The 19,686-nt window shown below is 41.0% G+C and overlaps 2 protein-coding genes across 3 annotated transcripts in view; both read right to left on the reverse strand.

The window, feature by feature from the left end:
* Positions 1–9,266, reverse strand: part of LOC121267566 (probable protein phosphatase 2C 28) — a 28,310-nt gene extending 19,044 nt beyond the window's left edge. For both annotated transcript variants that reach the window (XR_005941043.1, XM_041171483.1), the window contains exons 1-3: positions 9,232–9,266; positions 1,757–1,804; positions 1,376–1,423 (exon numbers count right to left, since the gene is read on the reverse strand). Coding sequence is in view for 1 of the 2 variants with exons in the window: in XM_041171483.1 (XP_041027417.1) it covers positions 1,376–1,423; positions 1,757–1,804; positions 9,232–9,237 (102 nt within the window). In the remaining variant the exon portion in view is untranslated. The remainder of the gene's footprint in view (positions 1–1,375; positions 1,424–1,756; positions 1,805–9,231) is intronic.
* A 2,160-nt stretch (positions 9,267–11,426) lies between these two features.
* LOC121267567 (probable myosin light chain kinase DDB_G0279831) lies at positions 11,427–13,034 on the reverse strand. Its single transcript, XM_041171484.1, has one exon. The coding sequence runs from the start codon at positions 12,726–12,728 to the stop codon at positions 11,778–11,780; it is 951 nt and encodes a 316-aa protein (XP_041027418.1). The 5' UTR covers positions 12,729–13,034; the 3' UTR covers positions 11,427–11,777.
* Positions 13,035–19,686: the final 6,652 nt, after the last annotated feature.

The raw sequence follows: 19,686 nt of genomic DNA on the forward strand, positions 1-19,686 counted from the left end.
AATGTTCACTCTTGTTCTGCTACCAACATGCTTGTACATGACAGATTGTTCTTTGAGAAATATCATTCTTGAATGGCTTTTTGAGCAATGCTAGCAACTCAATGTGCAAGTTCCTCTATACAAATTGACAGAAGTTTCACCCAATAACTACACTCATTATGATCTTTCCCTTACTAATTTCCCCTTCAAACTCTGGGTTTGCAATTCCAACAGAATGATATAAAAAAGATCATATTGGTATCACCAAGAAAACCCTGGATTTGAAAAGAAAGAGCCAAACCCAAGGTTGGACTATTGGAAGCTACGAAAAAAAATTTGTGGTAAAATGTTGTCAGACTAGGAAATAGTTGTAGGCTTAAGTAGAATCATATAAACTTAATCTAAGTTCAGAAACTACAATAACTAGATCTCCTGAATGACCTAAAATCTTGAACCAAGCTTTTTCAGCATTGAAAGGAATCATACATCTTGTTGAGACTAGCAAAAGAAATGTCATTGACATAAAACTACAAGTACAACAATCGAATGTCAGGTTATCAAGCAGCAGAGGCATGCATTGGGAACTAGAAAAAAAGTCTCCAAGAAAAACCGCCCCTCACTTTAAGCTTCTCTTGCAGTTTCTTCTTCAGGAAAATATTTTGTCTTCTGCAATCTTTCCAAATAAACAGGCATGGGCAAAACTTAGCATGTCTTTGGGCGAGATACAGATACCATAAGTATGATGATACACTATACACTTTACGGAAGCGAAACATAGAGAACCAAAAAATTTCAGTAATAGCAGAGGAAGAGGTCAACTAAATCATATAATCTCTGTGCAGGTTTTTCAGAACAGCACCAAGTCAAGTGAATGGTAAATATTTTTTATGGCTGCCTGACTGGATAAAAAAATGGAAAAAGTATTGCATGTTTTATTCAATGATCATTGGTCTTAAACCTGCAAAAGAATATTTTGCAGGGTTAAACACCATATTCACTAATTTTAACTAAAAAGATATCTACTAAAATATTAAGTCATATGTTGACACAAGATGATAGCACATAACTGCATGGACAATGCTATGGATTGAAAGATACTGTAGGGTAGGCAATTTACTATTTTTACACCGCATTTATCATTAGTTTTGTAGATTATGAGCAAAGATTTTACGATGAAATGGATGTAAGGTTCACTCTGCTGTTAGAAGTTATCAATAAATGAACATCGAAGAAATGTCCATTTGAAGTACTAGTCCAAGTGCCGCTCTCTGATATTCAATTTCAAAATGCATTATAGAAGCACAACAACTAAGCAAATTAACAACGTGCACACAGAGAGGAATCAACTTAGAAGTGTACATAAAAGTGCAGTGGTAAAGATAGAAAAATCTCATACCTCTGTTTCTTGTCCATCCAACTTGTTATTTGAACTTAATCTCCTCTTCTAATAAAGGTAGAATAGAGTTTAGGCAACCAAGGAAAATATGACAAAGTAAGATTGTATAACAAAAATTTAGGAGACAGGTAGAAATTATATAAAAAATGGACAAATGTGGTGCTAATTTTAAAATTTCCCCCCACTAGAAGAGAAACAATGATTTAGAAGGGAAGATATACATTACCTGCCAAGTTTTTCTAACATATTTCGGTTTGAAAAATAATTGCTCAGGTTAAGGATAAATTACACGGAAATCAAGCTTGGATGAAAAAAAAAATATTACAGCTCCACTACCGACAAATTGAAGGTAGAATAAGCATGCAAGAAGAAGGAACATACCTTCAGTTTATTTGCTAATATTTCTTCTGGAAAGTGTTTTGTTTTACTCTAGCAAAATCATACCAAGTAAACTAGTCATGAGAGAGAATTATTGCAAAAATTGTAATAACACAAACACATCATTCAATTACAGTGAATGTTTTTGAGTAAAAGAATTACACGTAAATGCTTTCAGATTCTCTACATTTCTAAAAATCAAACTATGTTCAAATTTGTTTTGAAGAACAAAATACTATTCTTTCAGACAGAGAGCCTCACGTTATGATTTATGACAAGAGTCAAAGAGCACATAAGAAGGAATTGGTGTTAAAATTGTGGAATTTATTTTGCTAAATAATTAGATAGTCATATCCAATTGCTAGGATTCCCCAATCAACAAGAGGAAGAGATGCACACTGAATAAGCAAAGCCCTGTGGAGTGTCACAGGAGTTCAACTGTCTACTTGACATTTGGGCAGAACTCTAGTATCAACACCTTGAAAACACAAGTACAAATCGACATATAATACTAAAAGCTGATACATATACGGCCATCTCTTTTCAAGATGGATTCACTTTTTGTGTAGGCAGGACAACCCATGTTCATATATTTAATTAGCAAACATATAGCTCAGACTTAAAAGAGTTTCCTATGCATACTACTACATATTATGAGACATTTGTAAGGCAGAGACATTAACTGAAAATCTTCAAACCCACCAAATGAGTCATTATTGAAAATCTTTATAAATCAGTAACAGTTCAAACATTCAATTTATCAACTTCTACCTGTTTTTATTCCGATAATCCAAATGATGACATAGTTTTAGAATGTCTGAGTAACAATTTCCATGAGACAGGCCCAAGTGAATTGACACATGAGGAATTTGCTTGGGTTAAATGTTGACCCTCGAACTAATAGTGACATTTATTGTGGACAATCAGAATCAGCTAACATTCTTGTTCTAGGTATTCATCACAAGATATTCACGAACACAAAAAACCTGATACACTGGGAAGTTTATGAGACAAATGCATCACCTCTATGCTCAACTCCAAGCGGCAGTTTAACCATTTACAGCAACGATTGATTTTAGATCCAGTCATCATCATCCCTGATTAGACATATCATAAAGCTTGCCATAAGTCTAATTGGGACCAATTATGCAGAATGGAATAAGTCTCTCCCCATCCATATAGCAATTATGAACCTTGATTTGGCTTTAAAGGGTTGAGGCACCTCCTAAGCCCCTGATAAGATTCCTGCTAAGGATAAGTCTCATTATGAGACTTGGGAGCATTCAAGTAGGACTTGTCTTATGATTATGAAGTATCCAATTACTAAGTCCATTAAGCAGGCTACCCTGACACTGATAAAGCTAAGAATTTTCTAGAGGCTGAATCCTACCAAGAAAATCCTTACGTTTATCAATGTCAGGTTTACTTTGGCTAATGGACTGGTAAATTGTATACTTCATAGTCATAAGACGAGTCCTACTTAGTTGCTCCCAAAGCTCATAATGAGAACCATCCTTGTCAGGAGTAGCATCAGTGGGCTTTGGAGGTGCATCAACCCTTAAAGCCAAATCAAGGTTCATAATTTAAATTTATGGTGAGAGATTTATACCAATCTTCATAATTGATCCCAGTCAGTTGAGACCTATTTAATCTTAAAAATGTCAGCTCCCTATAGTCTTAGGCTATGTTTGAATGTTGAGTTGAGATGGAGGTGAGTTTTTTTATGAATAGTTATGAGTTGAGATGGTGGAATGAGTTTTGTGGGGCCTACCTAATATGAGTTTAAATATGTTTGGATATTAAGACGAGTTTAGATGTGCTTGGATGTTAAGATGAGTTTAGATGTATTTATGGGAAGTTGAAAAAGGTTGTAGGTCCTGCATTTAAAAATGTATTGAGTTGGAAAAAATTGTGGGTTCCACGCGTAAAGAGGTTTTGAGTTGAGATGAGTTTTGTGATTTCAGAGTTGGGTGTTTGAATGTTAGATTCAACTTAAAATTAGATTAAACTGAGTTGATCTCAATTCAATCCAAACTCCAAACGGGGCCTTAATCAATAAATTATGATCCAATTAGTTAGCTACATGTGTGCTTCCTTTGTTTTAGTAGGCATGGTTCGCCTTCACCCGCCTAAAGAAGGAATTTGATCAGCAAGTTTTCCAAAACCAAACTGAATAGAATTGTAAGTTTCCAAAAATCCTTGCAGAAACTCAAAGAAAGAAGGTCCATTTTCCCACATAGTAACCAATGTTGGGAATAAGTGTAGCTGGGACTAACACGAAGTATAGTAGCGGAACTAAACGAAAGAAATAGATGACAATCACACAGAAAGAACACCAAGAATTAAGTGGTTCGACTCAAAACGAGCCTACGTCCACTGGTGGGGTCGGTATCGAAGATTTCACTATCAACAAAGATGGAGTACAAATCAATACAACAAAACTTCACAAGGAAGTTATCTCTCAAACTCTCTCTAGACTTCTCTCTCAAGAAAACACTAAACAAGAGCAAAATGTGAATTCTGAAGTCCTTAACAATGAGAGAGGCGCCGTTTGATATTTATAGCAAAAAGTGAGAATTCACTTTTGTGAACATTGGCTCGAGCGAACGTCGAGCGAGTGTCGAGCGAACGTAGATATTCTGTACTTCGCTCAAACAAACAGTTGTGCGAGAGTCGAGCGAAGCTCTCTGCCTGAACTCGCTCGAGCTGTGTGTCGAGCGAGGGTCGAGCGAAGCTCTCTGACTTGGATATTGCTCGAGCTGAATGTCGAGCAATACTTGAGCGAAGCTCTCTGTCTGAATTCGCTCGAGCTGAACGTCGAGCGAATGTCGAGCGAAGCTCTCTGTCTGAATTCGCTCGAGCTGAACGTCGAGCGAATGTTGAGCGAAGCTCTCTGTTTGACTTCGCTCGAGCTGAGTGAACCTCCGCTCGAGCGAACGTACGACACTTGCACTGTTCAATCAGAATTCAAGCCACCTCATAACAAATCTCCACCTTGGCTTGAACTCTGCCAAAACACCAAAAAACCTCCGACCACAAAACCAATCCCACCACCACCAAATCCCTTACGGGAATAACAAAATGCGAACACCAATCAAGTCCAAACAAAGTTTGAACTTGTATACTGCAACTGGCTTAGTCATCATATCTGCTGGATTCTCTGTAGTAGCAATCTTCAGAATCTGTATAGCACCCTTTATAACAATCTCTCTGAGAAAATGGTACCTGACATCAATGTCCTTCGTTCTTTCATGATACATTTGATTTTTGGTCAAATGTATTGCACTCTGACTGTCACAGAATACTGAGATCCTATCTTGTTGTAAACCCAAGTCATTGACCAAGCCTTTCAACCAAATGGCCTCCTTAACAGCCTCTGCTGCTGCCATGTACTCTGCTTCGGTAGTTGATAAAGCAACAGTGGATTGCAGTGTTGCTTTCCAACTAATAGCTGACCCACACAGAGTGAAAACATAACCTGTCAATGATCTTCTTTTATCTAAGTCTCCAGCATAATCTGAATCAACAAAACCAGTAACTTTGGGACTGAGATCGACATCTCTATCAAATATTAACCCAAAGTTCAGGGTTCCCCTCAAATACCTGAGTATCCATTTCACAGCCTGCCAATGAGTCTTACCTGGGTTAGCCATATACCTGCTAACTACGCTCACTGCCTGTGAAATGTCTGGGCGGGTGCAAACCATTGCATACATGATGCTGCCAACTGCATTTGAATAAGGAACACTAGCCATGGACTGTTCCTCTTCATCTGTCTGAGGAGATAGGCAAGCTGAAAGCTTAAAGTGCGTAGCAAGTGGTGTATTTACTGGTTTGGAATCAAACATCCCAAATCTCTGAAGCACTTTCTCAATATACTTTCCCTGGGACAAGTACAACTTTCCAGCTTTCCTATCTCTGAAGATTTCCATTCCCAAAATCTTCTTTGCAGCACCTAAGTCTTTCATTTCAAACTCATTTCTGAGTTGGGTCTTTAACAAACCTATGTCAAATATGCTTCTAGCAGCAATAAGCATATCATCAACATATAATAGCAAATAAATGAAAGACTTATCAGATAATTCCTTATGATAAACACAACTATCATAGTTACTTCTCAAATAACCATGATCAATCATAAAGGAATCAAACCGCTTATACCATTGCCTTGGCGACTGCTTCAAACCATATAAAGACTTCTTCAATCTGCACACATGATCTTCCTTGTTTTCAACAATGAATCCCTCTGGCTGATGCATGTAAATGGTCTCTTCAAGTTCACCATGTAGGAACGCTGTTTTAACATCAAGTTGCTGTAGCTCTAAGTCATACAATGCTACTAAAGCTAGTAGCAATCTGATCGAACTGTGTTTCACCACTGGAGAGAAGACTTCAGTGAAGTCAATGCCTTCTCTCTGACTGAAGCCCTTAGCAACTAAGCGTGCCTTGTACCTTGCATCTGTATCACCCTGGATTCCCTCTTTTCTTTTGAAAACCCATTTGCAGCCAACAGTCTTTACCTTCTTTGGCAACAGAACCAAATCCCATGTTTGGTTTTTGTGAAGAGACTCAATCTCTTCAGTCATAGCTGCGCACCACTGTGCAGATTCTACGCTCTTGACAGCTTCTGAATAACTGGAAGGTTCCTGACCAACAAAATTCTCTGCCGTAGTAAGAGCATACATAACCATATCTGCATGAGCATATCTCTGAGGTGGTCTAATCTGCCTCCTCTGTCTACCAGTCGCTATACTGTAGTCTTGCTCACCTTGTGCGCCGCTACTTGAATCAGAATCATGCTCATCTTCAATCGCATGATCTTGGGCACCGTTGGGCAGCCCTTGTGATGCTTCCACCTGAAACTCCACCTGCTTTCTAACATCCTGTTCTTGTCCTGTAGACTCAAAATTCTCCTTCCTCGGTCTAAGCATGGATTTTTCATCAAAAGTGACATCCCTACTGATTACAAACTTGGGTGATTTAGGATCAGTACACCACAACCTGAATCCCTTCACCCCACTGGCATACCCAATGAATATGCCCTTCTTTGCCCTTGGCTCAAGTTTTCCATCATTAACATGAAAATATGCAGGACAACCAAAAATTTTCAAATTTGAATAATCAGCAGGAGTATCAGACCATACCTCATTTGGAGTCTTCAAACCAATCGCTGTGGCTGGAGAGCGATTGACCAAGTAACAGGCCGTGTTGATTGCTTCAGCCCAGAAATCCTTAGCCAAGCCTGCATTAGAAAGCATGCTGCGAGCTCTCTCCAAGAGGGTCCTGTTCATCCGTTCAGCTACCCCATTTTGCTGTGGAGTATGTCTAACTGTACGATGTCTGGCAATACCCTCATTTCTGCAAAATTCATCAAACTCACCTCCGCAGAACTCCATACCGTTGTCAGTGCGAAGTCGCTTGATTTTCTTGCCCGTCTGATTTTCAATCAAAGCTTTCCACTGTTTGAAGTTGACAAACACATCACTTTTCTGCTTCAAAAAGTAGACCCAAACCTTCCGAGAGAAATCATCAATGAACGTAAGCAAATATTGAGCTCCACCTTTTGACGGGACGGAAGATGGGCCCCAAAGATCAGAATGAATGTAGTCCACAGAACTTTTGGTTCTGTGAACCCCTGTAGAGAACTGAACTTTGCACTGTTTGCCAAACACGCAGTGCTCACAGAAATCCAGTTTCCCTATCTTCTGATCACATAACAAACCCTGCTTACTCAGAATTGACATTCCCTTTTCACTCATATGACCCAACCGCATATGCCACAAACGAGTGACATCTGAATCTGGATCATCAGAAACTGACACTGCAGCTGCACCTATCACGGTAGAGCCCTGAAGGAAATAAAGACCATTTGTCTTATCTCCTTTCATCACAACCATAGAGCCCTTACTGACTCTGATAGCTCCACCTTCACCAGTGTACTTGTAGTCCAGAGAATCAAGAGTACCCAAAGAAATAAGATTCTTTTTCAAATCTGGAATATGTCGAACATTAGACAAAGTCCGGACAATTCCATCAAACATCTTGATTCTGACTGAACCAATTCCAGCAATTTTACAACCCATATCATTCCCTAACAAAACAGAACCTCCGTTGACCGATTCATAGTTAGTGAACCAGTCCCTCTTGGGACACATATGGAAAGTGCAAGCTGAGTCCAAAACCCACTTGTCACTAAAGCGACTATTGGAGTCGCTTATTGCTAGAACAAGATCTAGGTCGTTAGACCTATCATCAGCAACACTAACGGCATTAGATGAACTAGTGCCGTCCTCTTTGTTTTTCAATTTTGGACACTCGTTCTTGTAGTGACCAAACTTATGGCAGTAATGACATTTGACGTTTTTCTTACTGAACGTTGTTTGTGAACTGCCCCTGGATTTCCCCTTATTCTTCTCTGAACCCCTGTCATTCGATCTACCCCTGCTTGAGGACCCCTTAACAAACAAACCACTAGCTTGTTCATTAGTGTTCTTCACACTCAATTTATTCCTCAACTCCTTAGAATTCAAAGCAGACTTTACATCTACCAAGGAAATTGTATTTCTACCATACAACATGGAATTCACAAAGTTCTCAAAAGATGTGGGTAATGAACATAAAATAATTAACGCTTGATCTTCTTCTTCAAGCTTAATATCTATATTCCTCATATCCATAATGAGTTTATTAAACTCATCTAGGTGTTCAGAAATAAGAGTACCTTCCTTCATTTTTAGAGTGTATAGCCGTTGTTTCAAATACAACCGGTTAGTGAGAGATCTCTTCATGTACAGATTCTCAAGTGCAGACCAGAGACCAATTGCTGTTTCCTCATCAGCAACCTCTCTTAAAACTCCATCAGATAGTGACAAAAGAATAGTACTGTGTACCTTTTCTTCTTCTTCTTTCGAAGGAGTCGGAGAATCTTCAGATACTGATGCTTCTAATACTTTTGACAAGCCCTGTTGTCGCAGTAAAGCCTTCATCTTGATGCGCCATAGACTGAAACTGTTCTGACCGTCAAATTTCTCCACTTCGAACTTAGCCATAGCCATCCCTCCAGATCCTGAGCAAAGCTCTGATACCAGTTTGTTGGGAATAAGTGTAGCTGGGACTAACACGAAGTATAGTAGCGGAACTAAACGAAAGAAATAGATGACAATCACACAGAAAGAACACCAGTGGACGTAGGCTCGTTTTGAGTCGAACCACTTAATTCTTGGTGTTCTTTCTGTGTGATTGTCATCTATTTCTTTCGTTTAGTTCCGCTACTATACTTCGTGTTAGTCCCAGCTACACTTATTCCCAACAACCAACGTATCTCTTCTCAAAGCCAACAAACATAAACATGCTCTTAGAAATAAAACCAAACATTAACCCAGCTACCACAGCATAGATTATAAAGTTAAGAGCATTCTTCATGGTAACAACATAAAAGCGATGTAAATGTAACAGTACCGAGGAAATAAATGGTGTACCTTCATTACAATGAGAAAGTAATGGAGGGAGGCAAATCTCTAGTCAAATATAAAATATAATGAATTTTATTAAAATAGAGCTGCATTAGATTAGTCAAAGAGATAAGTATGAAACTTTGAGCTATAGTAAATGGATGGGTTTTTTCAAATTTGAAGGGCTACTATTCACTCATCAAATCTATTTTTTATTCACTTTTAATCTCTAAAGGTTTTTTTTATTCTTGTTTAATCTCCAACCTTCTTGTAATAATAATATAAGAATCAAATTAAATTATTAATTAACATATGATTAGTGTAATTGTAAAATATAAAAAAAAATAAATATTTTTATTAAAAAATAATATTATATTATTATTTTAATGAATTCAATGGCTAATTCAATGTATGGTTATGGTTAGAGAGGTTTTGCATTTATAGAAATTATGTACTTTTCATCAAGTTTTAGAAATAATTTTGATAAAACCAATGTCAATGCTTATATTGTCCAATCTTTTCTAAAAATGTAAGCTCGTTCAAATAAAATAAAAAATGTTACTGATAGAGAAAATTTATCGATAAACTGTTAATTATATATATTTTTTATTTAATAATTAAAGAATTAATTATAAGTGAATTGATATTTTTTTAATAAAATATTTAAAAATATTTAAAAAATAATTGAAAGAAAAAAAACTATAAAAAATACATTTACACTTATCGATACAATGCGGGACACCATTTTCAATCTCCTAGCATTGTCCAATAAAATAATTCTTTTATAATTTTTACGATAGGATCATTTTTCTTTTACAATAGATCTATGTGAAGATTGTATATTTAAAACTCGCACAAATTATTACTAAATGTGTATAGGTTTTTTGAAATTATTAGAACCGATCCGGAACAAAAATTATAACTTGGAGATACACGTACAACTTTTGTTACAATTTTTTTATATAATTATATTTTATATTAAAGATAATTCTATAAAAAGATGTTATTTAGATATAAATTATCTTATAAAAATATTTCTCATTTAAAAAAATAAGATTGAATAAAAGCTAGCATACGTATCATTTTTCCTCGGAAGTAATATGTATACTCCTTAATTTCTCTCTCGCAATGGAGCATATGTTGGATTCTGGAGTGGTTTTAATTAAAGGGGAGATTATTGTGCAACTGGAGTTTCTTCACTTTGTTTAGAAATTTGCAGGCCCTCCATATCCAATAAACCACAACGATAGGAAAACAGAGCTACTCTGTAACAGAAATTCCAAGACGATTCTTCAAGAGTATCCTTTTTAAGCCCTGGATAGAAATTAGAATAGTTACTCGGCTCAACATATCATGCACATGTAAAAGTGCAGCTCTCGGTTTTCTGATTTTTGTTAGCTGTATCAATTGGCAAAACCATCTACAATTTGCTGACAAAGCATTTCCGACAGTCTTTGATCCAGAATCCATGCATGGGTCGGGAACAAATAAACTTTTTTTTTTTTTTTTTTTTAACTAAGGGTGTCTGGACCAGTTTATGCGCACCTCGACTAATCCCACGGGGCTCTAAAGTTAACGACCAGGTAAACCTCTAGTGACCCTAAGGAGACTCAAATTGATGACCAGTAATAACAAACTCAAGTCCGGACCAGCTAAGTTATCCTTTAGGATTGAATAAACCTAACACTACAAATTAACTCTAGAAAGGAATTTTGTTTGGAATAAAAACTAAGGGCTAGTTTTATTCTATAAAATTAAAATATCTCATCTTATCTCATATAATCATTATAATTTTTTTAAACTTCCACACAAAATATAATAAACAATTCAACTTTTTTAGATTCTAAAATAAGAATAATATTATAATAATATTTTATTTAACTTTTAACAAAACATTTCATCTGAACTGCGTAACTAAATCAGCCCTAAAAATAGAAAAAGTAATCCAACCGAGTTGGGAAATATGAATTCTTATTTTACAATAATGACGACTTTCACCTAACGGGCAACTAGAACAAGTCTACAACAATGCACCATGATGCTTGTCTGATGTTGGGTTTTCTTTCAAAGCAAAGATTGTAAAAGGAATTGTTCATTGGGAAACAATATCAAACATTGGCGGTTCCTTTAAGAAACGACAGGCAACTTATCTTTTGCTTTGTATCTCTCACGACAAACAATCAGTCATCAGAGGAACCAAATGCAAAAAGTCATGCCCAAAGAAGAGAAATACTGCTCTTTATTTGTTTTCAATTCTGCTTTTTTTTTTTTTTTACAACAAAGAATTTGCCACTAACCTTTCAACAGCACACGCCTCCTTTGTAAATCCTTCAAAACAGACATCACCTCGACAAAAAATCTTCTCTTACAACATTATATATAAATATATAAATAAATATGTATATGAGGAAAGAATATTTGGTGTGTGACTATAATCGCAGCAGCTTATATTACAATGTTTCTTAAGTGCACAATTGCTTACCAAACTTTACCAAAACCATTTTTCGTTAAAAAAAAAAAAAAAAAAAAAAAAAAAACTTTACCAAAACCATGCCCAATTTGTGAAATTCTTTCTAATCATCACTTAGCTCATCTTCAATGCCGGAAACGCTCAACCTCGCAGAGGCCTGCTTAGCCCATTTGACAATTTTTTCGGCCTCCCGGCTAATCTTCTCTTCCTCTTTCATTGCCTTCTTTAGCATCTTTAGCTGCTGTTTTGTCGAAAAACTGCTCGAAGCAGATAAGTACTCATCGTTCTTGCCCCATTGGAGATCGATACCTGTACCATGATTTTCCTTACTATTATTGTGAGTAGCCTTCTTTGGAGAACACCAGAAGCAACCAATTTTCTTAGGCGGAGAAGGTGAGTCCCTCAACGAAAACGAATTAGAAGAACCCACAGGAGAAGAAAACAACCCTGGTTGCGGTTTTAATTTCGTGCGCCTTTTCTCATCTGGGCCCTGCTTGGAAGTCGAAGAAATCAAATTTTCCAGCGACGAATCGGAAGAATTGGAAGGAGATGAAATCGACCCACGTTTCGTATTTGTCGCCGAACCCCTTTTCCCATTTGGGTTCTCTTTGGAAGGTGAGAAAGCCTCATTTTCCTTCGAAAAATCAGAGGACCCACGAGACAAAGAGTCGTACCCGGATGGTGATATTGGCCTTGAACCTAATTTCTCATCTCGGCCCCGTTTGGAATGGGAGAAAACTGCAGCATCCTCCTGTTTACCATTACCAGACAGTCCGTCCGCCTTAGCCGAGTTGTCATGGTTGTTGTTGTTGTTGATGAAGTCGATCTTCGTGTACGGAGGAGGGGTTGAGTGTTTTGGTCTGGAGTCAGTGAGCGGGAAGGACTTGAGTTTGCGGAAACGAGACTCGAGATCAGTGGGGAGGAGGGAAGAGTCGGAGAAAGAAGCGCAGTTGATGGCAGAGACTTGCTCGAGAACGCAGAGATCTTGAGCTTGGGAGATGAGCTCTTCGACAGCCGATTCATCGGTGTCCGATAGGTAGGAGAAATCGGCCATTCGAAAGGGCAGATAGTTTAGGAGGAAGCTCTCACAGACTCACACACCTAGTGGAATGAAGTGCGGATTGGGGAAGTGAAGAAGTTGCGCGGATGTACGTCTAACGGCTAAATTGGAATTATTATTCTACGCTCACGCTCACGCTCACGCTCTCAGGCTTGAAGTTTCAACGGGTTGGGACCCACACTCTCTCGCTTTCTGGTTCTCAGCCCACTGTCATTTTCAAGACGGAACAGTATTCACACTTTTGATGGCGAATCAAAGGAGCAGCCGGGAATCAATTCTATATCCTTTTTTTTTAAAATAATTTCTTCCAGATTTCTCAACAATCAAACAAAGATCCAGTAGAATTATAAAATTCTCACAAATACTATGCAAATAAAAAGATAAAAAATTAATATTCATATCGTGTTTTGCGGGGCCTGAGTAACTTTTTACTCTCGATATACAAGCGCAATCCTGCACAATCAAAACGGAGAGGAGACATTGAGATCCGTTAATCTTCTAAAGCTTAAGTCAGTATCTAGAGGGAAAAGGTTCAGAAGAGAAGCAAGAATCATGAAGAAAGAGACAGTACTTTTTCATTACCTTATTTGTCGTTGGGTTGACTGTTATTTATAGTTATCGTTTAGGATCCTCCATGGCGAGGCATCGTGTTGCGTAGGGGTGTAAATTCAAATCGAAAAACCGGTCCGGACCAGATTGGTTTTACCGGTTTTGAATTAGCCCGGTTCGGGACTGGTTCTTAGAATGTGAAAACCGGCCGGTTCCGGTTTTATGATTTTTCGGACCGGACTGGACCGGTTGATAAAAAATATATATAAAAAATAATATTTGTATTATTGTATATATAAGTTTTATACAAAATATTATATATATATATTAATATATATAAGTTTTATATATTATGTATAATTATAAATTTTTATGTGAAATTTTCATATATAATATATATAATTATATATATTCATATATGAAATAATTTCTTATTATAATTTATAAATTATTACATAAAATGTTAATACTAAATCACTAAAAGTTTATAATTAATACTAATAGTCTAATATAGACTAATGACTATAGTTATACTTATAATTAATACTAAAAGTTTTTACTAAAAGTTTATAACTAATACTAATATTAAATATATAGTTTATAACTAATACTAATATATAACTTATAACTATACCAATAGTTTAATATTAATACTATTTTATAGTCTAATATATTAATAAAAGTATAAAATAGATTTTTTTAAATTAGTTTTTTTTTTTATAAACAAATTTTTAATGACAAATTGTGAAATTTACATTTTAAAAAAACTGAAAAACCGGACCAAAAATCGGTAAAACCGGAAGTACCGGTTTAAGAGGGTAACCGGTGCGTAATCGGTTTTGAAAAATACAAAACCAGTACATACAGGTTCGGTTCTAGATTTTGTCCAAAACATGATCGGACCAGTTACACCCTTAGTGTTGCGTGGGGCAATTCGCCCCGCATACTGCATTACCGAGCAGCTTACGCGTTATCACCTCACCGAATAGCGATGGCCCCAGGCCTTCTCTGTGCATTGCTCTGGTCTTGGGATGTATTCAATGCCGCACACCCTGTGCCCTGGGAGGCATTTAATGCGACGTGGCATCTGTTCTGGGCCGTGTTAAATGTGACGTGGCCTCTGTTCTGGGCTGCATTAAATGCAACGTGGCCTCTGTTCCGCGTCCCCTCCATCTGGCGACGCATGTCACAATCTTCTTTTCCTCGTTCCTTAGTCTTCCTTTGGATATCCTGCCCCGACCTGAACTCCTTGTCCAGGTGTTGGTCTGGGTCTTGTCTTTCCTTGTCCTGGCTCAGGTGACCGGGCTGGGCCCCATTGCCAACCCAACTCCTGCAATAAGCCCTTCTTGCTCTCTTGGGCCTAAGGTAATGATTTTTTCCCCATCACAGTACCCCGCGAATTTTTAGCACACTTGTCGGCTGGAAATTCAAAAATCCTTTCTTTTATCCTAGTGTCGGTTTGTTCTTCATGCACGTGTTGTGATAACGCCGCGCCGTCTTTCTGCTATCGAGGCGCCTCTTCGAATTCCGTGATGTTGCTTTAATTTGAAGACCGTTTATTACGCCGCCCCTCCCCCTTTTGTTTTTACGTTTTGCCTCTTACCTTTCTCCTTCTCTGGTATCTTTATCCTGTATTCCCGACTACCCTTCCGATTTCTCTTCTTCTCCCTTCACCATGACCAAGCAGGTTGTTGACGAATCTCGATTCAACTACTTCGCTGGGCATTGATGGGTTTCGTCCATGACCAAGACCGAGCTCCGCACTTTCTGCAGGGAGTTCCCAGTCCTTGACGGGACCTTGGTCAAGGTCCCATCGTCTCGCGTTACTATGGTAGACCGCCAAGGTCTGCTACCGGCAGTGACGCTTTACCCTCACATGTTCTCCACCAGTCTTCGTTTTCCTTTCTGCCGCCCTGTCCCCAACGTCCTGGACTATCTGATGCTTGCCCCTGCACAACTTAATCCCAACGCCTGGCATCTTCTCTTGGCTAGTTGTGTGGCCTTCCGACTTGTTCTATCTGGTTTGGAAGATTACTTGGACCTAACCGCTTCTGAATTCCTGAGCGTGTACCGAATCAACAGACTTGATGGGAACTGCTGCAGTTTCTAGTCTTATACCGTCGAGAGGTGTTTTACGACCTTGGAGAGGTGCCATTCTTCAATAAAAGAGTGGCACCGACGATTCTTCTTTGTGAGGGGCACTGGTTGGGAGTGCCCCGAGGGGGAGAGGGACTATGGTGAATTCCCCGTTCGGTCAGTGTGGAGCAAGGTCTCGACCACCAAATCTCTGGCCATCACCTTATCAGAGAGGGAGGAACTTTGAGTCACCTCCGTCGTGTCCTGGGTTTTGGCCCATCCCGACCTGTCTGAGATGGACGCGCTTCTGAACGACGACTACATCCGTCGCTACCTCATCCTCCCACCCCGTAACCATGTGTTGGGCCAGGACTTCCTGTCGGGCCCACTTTCCCAGACCAGGGAGAAACGTCCCGCGCCTTCCTTCCCCGAAGGGGAATGTCCCAAACGGCAGCGCACTGAACCGAAGGCGCCCACTCCTACTCGACCTATTCCTACTGAAGAACCCACCATGGCTCTGGCCCCTCCTTCTAAACCCGAAGCTGCCAGGCAAAAGGGGAGAAGCTCTCAGTGAGTGGCACCCGGGGGAGAGTCTGGTCGGGCTGCTCGCAAGGACGGCTTGGCTAGAATTGTGGAGAGTGCCAACCGACCCACCCAAGATGTCGGCCCTTTTGGAGGTAGATCATTGTAAATTTCTAAACATATACATGTGTACATATTTTTTGTTCAAGCTGTGAATAATCACATTTGCACTTCCCGGACGGGCCCTTCAGAAGAAGAAGATGCCGGAGCCGCTGTTGCCTCTCTCTTCACTTCGGCCTTTGAGGGCCTCGAACCTAGTGGGTCAACGCAGGTGCTGGGCGCCTTCATCTCCTTCGAGGAGGCTCTCCTCGAAGAGGAAGAACTTTTGTGCAAGCAGCCAACCTCTTTCGAGGAGATGCTTGCGGAATTCGACGCATCCTTTGAGGGAGGTCTGCCTCATTCTCCTACCCCCATCCCTGGGCACATTGGCTCGGGTCCTTTTGGAGGCTCCCTGACCCCCATCTCGACCGTCCTTCTCTCTGATGAAGGAGTTTTGCCTGTCGGGGAGCCCGAACTCCCTGAAGTTATGGAGTTAGACCCCAAGGGGACTATTCCCAGATCGGAGGTAGAGGAGCCAAGCTGTTCGGGAATTGTGGCTCCCGACTAATCTGGGGTTCCATTGTCTGTTCTGGTACCGGCCCCGCTTACCGAGCTAGGCCCTTTGATGATTTCAGAACAGACTCTCCTTTCGGAGGAGATCACTCAGGTACTGGCTCTTCCTTCTTTGTTCTTATTGATGTTCATTGATTGTTTGTTCCGCCTATTTCCCTTTATTACCATTCCTCACGCCGGATTGTTTGTTTCACCCAGGAGTCCCAGGTTCCAATAGTCGTGCTCCCCGCCCCGCAGCAAGATGTCGACCAGGTGGGGGTGGAGGATGATCCCTCCCCGAGTGGCATTCCCCTTCGCACGGGCGAGGTACTGGGTGAGAGCTAGGTTCGAGTTGGAGGCTCTCCAAGCTCTCACTCCGCTCCCTTGCAAGTTCCAGAAGTTGCGCCCTTCGCTCCGCAACAAGACGTTGACTAGGTGGAGGTAGAGGATGATCCCTCCCCGAGCGGTATCCCCTTTCGCGCGGTGAGGTGCAGGTCGAGGGCTCGGCCCCCTCGCAGGATCCTCCCATAGAGGCCTCCCTTTCGAGCGAGCAAGAAACAAGTCCATCTCCAGCGCATTGAGAGGTCATTCTGCCTCGGGTGCTCGTCGAGCCCCCTTCTTCTTCCGAGCTAGGGGCATCGCAGGGTTCTAGGTTCGGCCATGTTAGGGCTCGGACAACGTTTTTTGAATCATACCTCAAGAAATTCCAGCCGCTCTTTGCCCATGTGAGTGTCCTTCCGCACGGCTGCTTTTCTTCTCATTCTGTTTCTTTCCTTCTCCCTTTTTAACAAGAAGGATTAATCTTGACCTCTCAGGCTGCCAAGGAGTTTGCTGACTTGGTCTCTTAAGAACAAGAGGCTCTGGAGGAGAATCTAAGGACCTAGAGGGTGCTAAACAAACTGCTAAATCTCCGCGGGGAGAAGATGCTAAGTGAGAAGCAGTCCGTGGAGGTGGAGAACGAGTCCCTACGGGAGAGCAACGCGTTCCGTCTCTAGAAGATCCGCGAGTAGAGGAAGCTGAACAAGGATATGGTCGAGCTCATGAAGATGATGGGTCTGGAGCTCGACCTCAAGCGCAAGGAACTCCAGCTGAAGAGCATTGAAATGGACAAACTCCAAGTTAGGCTGACCTCCGCGGTTGCTGACTTGAAGTCTACGCAGAAGGAGCTGGAAGTTCTTCGTGCCCAGTCCAGCCTTCTCTCAGTCGAAGGGGAGAATGCTCATGCAGAAATCCAAAGGCTGGGGAGTGAGTTGGAGTCTGCGCGGGTAGCTTTGGAGAGGAGCATCGATGCCGCGGGTAGCTGAGGAGGGCCCCCGCCCTCCTCAACAGGCCTGGATCAATGGGTACGGGACGGCCTTGAGCACCTCTGAGGGCTGCTCCTCCAGAACCTCGGAATCGACCTCCACACTCTGAACCTGCGGGAAGTCACGTCGGATGTGAAGACTTATGAGAAGATGTTAACTTGGGGCATGAAGGAGATGCCTCTGGCTTTCAAAAGTCCTCCTCCTTAGGCATCTTTTGTTGTATTCTTATACATGTTTCTTTTACATACTTTCTATTTCGTTGTACGCTCCTTTGGTGAACACCACTGTATAGACCTTCCTGGAATAATAGCTTTGATTCTTGTATTCTGTCTCGTACTCTCCCTTTTGTTTTTGTAGTGCGCCCTGTAGTCCCTTGACGTTAAGTTCTATCGGACCGAGGAGTGCGTTAGGCTCCCTTGCTCGGGTAAGTACCCCGCTAGGCAATTACGGTGTAGCGTGCCTTAGTAGAGGTCTTCAACGGGGCTTTGTCTACTGAGTGTAGAGTGAAGCACTCCAGAGATCTTTTATTTTAGCTCGCCCTTCGTTGGGCGGCGCACCGCAGGGGTATCATGGTGTAGTGACTTGCTTAGTGAGCATATTCTTATTTCGACTCAATTTTCCATGGAGTGCCCACGCGAGTTTAGCTGGTCGACACTACTTCGTATTTGATGGTTCTTTAATTTCGAACCCTACCCGTGACTCTGTCGTGTAGCTATTACCTTCCTTCAAGCGTCCACCGAGCCGTACACGGCGCTCTTTACGCGCGTGGGCAGCTGAACTCACTATCGACCTTGTGACTGTCCTGGGGTTGCTTTTCACCGACAGCCCCCTTTTTTGTCTGGCCCAAGTGTCGTCCAGCTTCGGTCAATTGCACCAGGTGTGTTTATCACACTCGTGACCCAAGTTTCGTACTTAACTTCTTCATTTGTCACCCTCTTTATACCGCTTTCGTGTCGGCTAAGATTTTCCACACTTAATTCTCCTCAACAATCGCTCCTTGGGATTTGAGTTCCACAGGGGATGCGTGGGCGAACCTTGGAATTCCCGTGGACACGTGGGAGCCGGAGAAGGCTCTTAGGTGTCGTGGGGCCCCGGGTGTACCCCGAATCGTTTCTGGCTATAAAAAGGGGATGCATTCATCTTCTACTAGGGTATAATCGGCCCTATTTTCTCTTTCCTTTATTAGCTTTGTTGATCTACTGCAGCCCCTTTTTCCCCCCTTCCTGCAGTTTAAGGGAGGCAGACGCGTTTGTTTCTGGTGTTCGGGATGCTGTCGGTAGGAGTTCAGTTGTTGGAAACACGGCAAACTCCATACATCTCTTGCTCTTGCCCTCTTGCTTATTACGCCTCATTTGTTCTTGCCCTCTTGCTTACGGGGGTCGACCTTCGTGAGCATTTGAACCAGAATATGCATCTCACAAGTTCTGGACGGTGTTCGATCAAGGTGGTGGCGTAGCTGCCGTGGCTGAGGAGGGTGGGAACAGACGTCCCCGGGGGGGGGGGGAGGGGGCTACGCCTTGGTCTTTGCCTGCCCTTCGATCAATTGTTACCCGCGTTGCTGCCGTCTCCCGGTTTCAACCTTGAATCCAAGTTCGTCACCGGGAGACTCTTGGTCGTATGCCACTCAGCTTCTCGCCCGCAGAAGAAGGGACGTACTTTGCTGAATCTACCAGGAGTCCATCTTCTTAGAGCTGTTGTGTTTGTTTTTGTAGCAACTTTGTAGTTGGGCCCTTTTTTGTTTTCTCTTTCCACTTTTTTTTATGATGTAAGAATTCAACTTTTAACTCTGTTCGGGATGTATATATATAAAGAACCTTTTCTATCTCCTTCTCTGTGGGCTCTCTATATCT

The sequence above is a fragment of the Juglans microcarpa x Juglans regia genome, chromosome 5S (genome assembly GCF_004785595.1).
Source record: "Juglans microcarpa x Juglans regia isolate MS1-56 chromosome 5S, Jm3101_v1.0, whole genome shotgun sequence".
Classification (NCBI taxonomy): domain Eukaryota; kingdom Viridiplantae; phylum Streptophyta; class Magnoliopsida; order Fagales; family Juglandaceae; genus Juglans; species Juglans microcarpa x Juglans regia.

Coding starts and splice junctions, on each gene's coding strand:
- LOC121267567 (XM_041171484.1), bottom strand. CDS start 12,728: ATGGCCGATTTCTCCTACCTATCGGACACCGATGAATCGGCTGTCGAA.